At 41.3% G+C, this 7,469-nt stretch overlaps 1 protein-coding gene and 1 long non-coding RNA gene across 2 annotated transcripts; one reads left to right on the top strand and one right to left on the bottom strand.

Annotated features, from left to right (window-relative positions):
* Nucleotides 1-514: 514 nt before the first annotated feature.
* On the top strand, nt 515-2,698 carry LOC131159963 (berberine bridge enzyme-like 18). The gene has a single exon (XM_058115216.1). It carries the CDS (start codon nt 791-793, stop codon nt 2,417-2,419), a length of 1,629 nt encoding a protein of 542 aa, XP_057971199.1. The 5' UTR covers nt 515-790; the 3' UTR covers nt 2,420-2,698.
* A 2,941-nt stretch (nt 2,699-5,639) lies between these two features.
* On the bottom strand, nt 5,640-7,469 carry LOC131159964 (uncharacterized). The gene is made up of 3 exons (XR_009137900.1): nt 6,355-7,469; nt 6,167-6,272; nt 5,640-6,066 (listed from the first exon to the last, which is right to left on the bottom strand). It is a non-coding gene; the product is annotated as an uncharacterized LOC131159964 (long non-coding RNA).

The raw sequence follows: 7,469 nt of genomic DNA on the forward strand, positions 1-7,469 counted from the left end.
GAGAGATTTGCATCTTGAATTCGTCTCTGTATTTTTTTTATATTGAAATTAATTATTTTTGTATTTATGTGCAATCCTCACTGAGTTTCAATTACAACTAGTGATTGAGTGAATCCCCTCCACCCATCAACATTTACATATATGATTTACATTTTTTTTCTTTTTTTGAAGAAATAAGTTCAACCTCACTAGAAAACTTAGAAATGTTTCCTGATCACTTTTTATTTATGTATACATATAAAAAAAAATTGTAGAAATTCCGAACTAGCTAGCTAGTTAGAAACCTGGATAATTGTATATATCATCGCCTTCCATGTGCTATACAGCTTTTTTTTTTTTTTTTTTTTTTTGAAGAAATAATTAAATTCAACCTTATATATATATAATAAACCAAAAAAAAAAAAATGAAGAAAGTTTGACCTAGCTATAGAGACTTGGTTTTGTCTCCTCACTTTTCATTTACATATATAAGCCCAAATTTTTTAAGAAATAAGTTCATCCCTGCTAGAACCATTGACATGCATGTACCAAAATTTTTGAAGAAGTTCAATCTAGCTAGAAACTTGGATTTGTCTCTTCACTTTCCATTTACACGTATATTCCAAAATTTTTTAAAGAAATAAGCTCGGCATACCTAGAAACTTGGATTTGTCTCTTTCCTTTCCATCTACATATACACGTATAACTATAAGTTCAACCAGTTAGAAACTAGGAATTGTGTCCTAATGCATATTTGAATACTATAAATAAAGGATCTCCTATCCTCCCTTAATCACCAAACTCAAAAGAAATGAAGACACCAATCCCTTCAGTTCTCTCACTTCTTCTTCTCCTCCTACTCTCCGTTTCTGCTGATGAGGCGTTTTCAACACTACAAAGTCGAGAGAATTTTGTTCAATGCCTCACTACCCTTTCTAGGGACTACCCCTCCATCACCAAAGTTACTCACACCCCAACGATTTCCTCATATGCATCGGTCTTGGATTACTCCACAAAAAACCTTAGATTCTCATCACCCACTACGCCAAAACCTCAAGCCATCATTACTCCTTTACATGAATCCCACATTCAAGCAGCCATAATTTGTTCCAAGAAGCATGGCTTGCAAGTTAGATTTCGCAGCGGAGGACATGACTACGAGGGTCTCTCCTATGTTTCTCAGGTCCCCTTCGTCGTCATCGATATGAGGAACTTCCGATCAGTCGCCGTCGACGAACCAAATGGCACTGCATGGGCTCAAGCAGGCGCAACTCTCGGTGAAGTTTACTATGGAATCGCAGCGACAAGTAGAACTCTTGGCTTCCCGGCCGGTACTTGCCCTGCAGTGGGCGTCGGCGGACACCTCAGCGGCGGAGGTTACGGCACGATGCTGCGTAGACACGGCCTTGCTGCTGATAATGTGATCGACGCTATCATAGTTGATGTTAATGGCAAAGTTCTTAACAGACAAACCATCGGGGAGGATCTGTTCTGGGGCATTAGAGGAGGAGGTGGTGCTAGTTTCGGAGTCATCATAGCGTGGAAAATAAAACTGGTTTCTGTTCCACCAACTGTGACTGTGTTTACACTTCGCAAAACCCTAGAACAAAACGCAACCAAGCTTGTGCACAGATGGCAATCCATAGCACCCAAGCTTGATCCAAACCTTTACATCAGAGTTACCATGACACAGCTGGGAAAGTCAAATGAAGACAGGAGGAGGCAAACCACAGTACAAGCTTCATTCATTGCCTTGTTCTTGGGCAGAGCCGACGAGCTCCTTCGGGTGACGCAGCGGAGCTTCCCCGAACTCGGATTAACGAAAGAAGACTGCACCGAAACAAGCTGGATTAGGTCTATCATCTACTTTGCAGAACTCCCACCTGGAAACTACTCCCCTGATGTTCTTCTCAACAGGGCTGTTTTGCCGAGTCGATACATGAAAGCGAAATCGGACTACGTGAAGGAGCCAATTCCTGAAATGGGTTTGGAGGGGATATGGAAGATGTTCCTTGAAGACGAGGCAAAGGAGTCCGAGATGATCTTTACTCCTTACGGTGGAAGAATGAGTGAGATTCCTGCATATGCAATTCCTTACCCGCATAGGGCTGGGAATTTGTACAATATTCAGCAACTGGCGTGTTGGAAAGAAGGAGGGACTGCAATAGCTGATCGACACATTGCGTGGATCCGGAGACTTTATAGCTACATGGCTCCCTTCGTTACAAAATCTCCGAGAAGTGCGTACATGAACTATAGGGATTTTGATGTGGGAGTAAACAACATAGACAACACAAGTTACAGGCAGGCAAGTGTTTGGGGTTTCAAGTATTTTGATAACAACTTTAATAGGTTGGTGCGAGTAAAGACCAATGCTTATCCTGGCAATTTCCTTAAGAATGAACAAAGCATCCCGTCTCTCTCGGCGGAAAGAAGCTAGGTGCGTGCATATATGCATGCATGACCATATCAATAATATTGTCTTACAAAGCTAGAGATGGCTTATTACTGAATTTATGTGTTTTGAATATTGCAATGTAGTAGGAATCATGAGCACGAGGCAACTACGTATGCACTGGTTTGCATATAGTTGTCTTGTACGTCAAAGAAGTATTTGCAGTTTGCAAAGATTTGATAATGTGGGATAAATGGATTTGATAATTTATTAGATACTTATATTCTAAGAAGAGAGTAATTCCAATGCATTAATTTTCTCCCCTTTTCTTTATTGATTTACTTGTTTAAATTGTTTGGGTAAAAAATCCTACAGCATGCAACCATTATCACTCTCGCCAATGAAGGGTTTCTTTTTCTTTTCTTCCTTTTTTTTGGTGGATTTTGTGCAGTGAACTCATCATGCCATGCCAAACCTATTACTCAAATCTCTTATGCTATGAACTTAATTAGATATGCTCACACTCTATATATATATATAGCCCTTCGGTGTTTGGGACTGTTGAAAGGCAAGAATTGCTGCAAAGGAACTGAGAGAAAAAGATAGGCTGAAGAGGAAATTGATAATACAGTATACACAGGAGAAAGGAATATCAAAACAGAAGGGAAATGGTTACAGTTTTTTGAATAAATAGAAAAGGGAATAACAAAAATAAATGGTAATAATAGATTACACAAGAATAGATTCCTGCACACTAACTATTTGTACAAATGTTTCAGCTAGGTTATAGAGCTTAATACGCCCCTTCGAGTCCAATCGTGTATCTCCAACATTGAGACTCAATTTGAAGTGAAGAAACTTGCCAGCAGCCAATGGTTTTGTTAAGACATCTGCAATTTGATCTTTGGAGCTAATGAAAGAGACTTTAAGCATGCTGGCAGCCACCCTATCTTGAACAAAATGAAAATCAATATCCATGTGTTTTGTTCTTGAGTGAAAAACTGGATTAACTGATAGTTACGTCTCCCCTAGATTGTCACACCATAAAGTAGGAGTTTGAGAAAGTTTGATGCCAAGTTCACACAACACAGTTTGTAACCAAATTAGTTCAACTGCCGAGGAAGCTATAGACTTGTACTCAGCTTTCGTTGAGGATCTAGCAACAATCTGTTGCTTTTTGAAGCTCCAAGAAATGAGGTGTTTGCCAAGATAGATGCAAAAGCCCCCCGTGGAGCGACGATCATCTGGACAACCTCCCCAATTGGCATCCGAGTAAGCTTGAAGAGTGAGACTTGATTTGGAGGCAAAAAAGAGATCATCATTTATGGTGGCTTTTAAATATCTGAGAAAACGCTTCACCGCACTCCAATGAGATGCTTTTGGGGAATGCATGAATTGACAGACCTTGTTGACTGAGAAGGAAATGTCTGGTCTTGTAACCGAGAGATATTGCAAGCCTCCAACATAGCTATGATATAAAGTAACATCCTCAAAATCCGGGGTATCTGATTTGGACAATTTTAGGGAGGCAATCATTGGTGACGAAATAGGTTTGGCATGAAGCATATTGCTGCGGTAGAGAAGATGCTTGACATATTTTCTTTGGGATAGAAAAATACCATCAGCGGTGTAATAAACTTCAATACCCAAAAAGAAAAATAGAGGACCAAGATCTTTTACTGGAAAGGCAAGTCCCAAATCATGAATGAGATCGGTGATGGCGGACTGTTTGGAGGATGTGATGACTATATCATCCACATAAATGAGCAAGTACATATGAAGATCATTGCATTTAAGAATAAACAAAGATGGGTCAGCTCTAGATGCAATAAAGTCATAATCAAGGAGCCAGGAACTTAACTGAGCGAACCACGCATGTGGTGCTTGCTTGAGCCCATAGATAGCTCTCTCAAGCTTGTAGACGTGGGAAGGCCTAGAGGGATCCACAAAACCTTGAGGTTTGTGCATATAGACATCATCAGAGAGCACACCATGTAAGAATGCATTTTCAATGTCGATTTGATGTAAACACCAGCCACGAGAGAGCGATAGATAAAATAAGCCGAATAGTGGAGGGTTTGACGACGGGGCTGAATGTGTCATGGAAGTCAACATTTGGTTGTTGATGAAACCCTTTTGCAACAAGACATGCCTTCTGTCTCTCAAAAGAACCATCAGCTAGAGTTTTTGTGCGAAAAACGCAATGACATCCCAATACATTCATGTGAGGTACTAGCGGTACCAAGGTCCATGTCTGATTTTGTATGAGAGCATCGTATTCTTTGGACATGGAATTCTTCCATTCTATGTGTTTGATAGCCTTGGAAAACTTGAAGGATCATCTAGTACACTTGCAGAGACAGTGAGACAATTTCGAGTTGGATACAACATGGTTCCATCAATAAAACTCCGTGGACGAGATGAATTAGTGTGAGATCGAGTGACGATAAGGGGAACAAGGTGGGATAAGACAAGGATTAGGATTAACCAAAACAAGGGATGGAGGGAGATCGGGGGAAGGATTAGGGGGCAATATTGGTGAGAGGATTGGGCAGGAGATGGAGGGAGATTGAGTTGGGCTGGGAATAATAGGAGATGGAGGTGCACGGGTGCTTGGATGTGGGCCTAAGATAGAGGAGGGAAAGATGGGTAAAGGGTCTGGCTGGGAGGGAGATGGATTAGAAATTGGGTTGGACTTGGTTTTGGAGAGAGGGAATGAATATTCATTGAATATGACATCACAAGAAATGTACATGCAATTTGTGTTAAGATCAAGACACTTGTAGCCTTTATGTGCTCGACTCTACCCTAAGAAAAGACATGGTGTGGATCGGAAGTTCAGCTTGTAAGAAGAATATGGTCAAAGGTTGGGCCAACATTCACACCCAAAAACTTTAAGAAATTTGTAGTCTAGTTCTTGATGATAAACCAAGGAGTAGAGAGATTTGTTCTTTAGGACTGGAGTGGGTAAGAGATTGATCAAGAAAACCGCAGTTTCAAAGGCTTCAGGCCAATAAAAGAATGGAAGAGATGGGTGGGCCAAGAGTGCAAGGCTTGTTTCTAAAATGTGACGATGCTTTATTTCTGTAAGGCCAATTTTTTGGTGAGTATGAGGGCATGAAAATCTGTGAGTAATGCCAAATTGTTTGCAAAAGGTGGTGAGAAGTTGAAACTCACCTCTCCCATCTGTTTGTAATTAAGGTGATGAGCTTGGTGATAAAAAAAACCTTTCAATGAATGGTAAAAAGGTGGTGAAAATTTGGAAGACATTGAACTTTTACTTGATGAAAAAAATCCAAGTGAAGCATGTAAAAGAGTCCATAAATGAAAGATAATATCTATAGCCATTTTGTGACAAAGTGGGTTGGACCTCATAGGTCAGCACATAACAATTGTAATGGCCTGGTATAAAGGGCCTGTTTTGAGGAAAAAGGAAACTGATGACATTTTTCTAGGGGACATTCGGAACATTAAAACACATAATCAGTGGGAGATAATGGAAGGTTTTTGGACTACTGGACTTGAGAGACCAAGTTTAAAGAAGGATGACCAAACCTTCGATACCATTGATCCATGGAGGTTCGTTCGCCAATATGGGCTGATGGAGATGATGGAATGGTTGTAGTGGATGGAAAATGGTAGAGACCATCACAGGTTGGACCAGTGAGGAGGATGTTCCCGATTGTCTTGTCCTTCACACAGAAATGAGTGGAGTGAAATTCAAAATAGTAAGAATTATCAACACAAAATTGAAGAACAGACACTAAATTTTTAATAATTGATGAAACATACAGAATATTCTTGAGAAGAAATGAAGAAGAGCTTCAGGAGAGGGAGGTATCACCAGAGTTTTCGATTGGAAGGCCATTTCCATCACCTACCCGTATTGTCTCACCACCTACATAAGCCTCAGAAGATAAATTCAGGTTAGAGAGATCATTTGTAATATGATGAGTGGCTACAGAATTGGGGTGCCAAACCTATTCAGAACTGGGAGTCTGAGTTGTGTAGTGTACAGAGAAATTGTTGGGAGCTTCATACTGGTATGAGTGGTTGAAGCACTGCCGGCATTGAAGGGCAATATGGCCAGCCTTGTTGCAAACTTGACACACAAGATTGCGGGCATTGTAATGTTGAGAAGCATGCGAAGGGGAAGGAGGTTGGCCACCGCAACCCTAGCTAGAGTAGCACCCCCTGCTGCGACCTTGGTGTCCACATCGAAAGGCTACACAACCACGCTGGTATTTTGCAGAGGAAGTAAAGTGAACTAATGGTGCAAAATAAGGAACATGGGTCGTTCTGGTGTTGAGAGCAAGACGAGATTCATGTATAAGGAGTAGTTGATAAAGTTCGTGGAGAGAGACAGGGGTCAATCTGGTGGTGACACTGGTGACGAAGTGCTCATAGACGGGACCAAGGCCATTGAGCAGGTAAGTGACCAGATCCTTGTCCAAGAGGGGACTACCAATTGCAGCAATAGAGTCAACAAGGAGACAAACCTTGCTAAAGTAATCTAAGATTGACTGATCACGGGAAAGATTCGTAAGCTGGAAACAAATCTAAAACTCTTTGGCGTGAGCATGAGAGGAAAACATGGATGAAAGTTAGGTCCAAAGCTGATGAGCAAATTGGAAAGACAGTACGTGGCCAAGAATGGAGTCTGAGAGAGGAGAAAAGGATGCCGAGAACCAATTGATCAGTGCGCCTCCAGGAATGATAGTCGGGATTGGGTTTAGGGTTCAATTGGGAAGAATTGGGAAGAAATTTTGAGGGAGGGGAGGACGAGCCGTCAACGAAAGCGAAGAGGTCCTGTCCACGAAGATAAATTGAGATTTGGGCATTCCACAGTAGGTAGTTTTCGGTGGAGAGTTTGGTGGTGACAATGTGCGAGAAGGATGGAGCAGCTGAGAAGTGAGGGGAAGAGGGAGATGACAGACTCGTTGCCATTGAGGGGGGATCGGAGAGACTAGTGGTATGAGAAGGCTCTAATACCATGTTGAAAGGCAAGAATTGCTACAAAGGAACTGAGAGAAGAAGATAAACTGAAGAGGAAATTGATAAGTTGCGAATGCTTCTCGCTGAATTTCTTATTGAT

The sequence above is a fragment of the Malania oleifera genome, chromosome 7 (genome assembly GCF_029873635.1).
Source record: "Malania oleifera isolate guangnan ecotype guangnan chromosome 7, ASM2987363v1, whole genome shotgun sequence".
Lineage (NCBI taxonomy): Eukaryota > Viridiplantae > Streptophyta > Magnoliopsida > Santalales > Ximeniaceae > Malania > Malania oleifera.

Bases quoted from the DNA above. Each gene is read 5' to 3' on its own strand.
- LOC131159963 (XM_058115216.1), top strand. From the start codon at position 791: ATGAAGACACCAATCCCTTCAGTTCTCTCACTTCTTCTTCTCCTCCTA.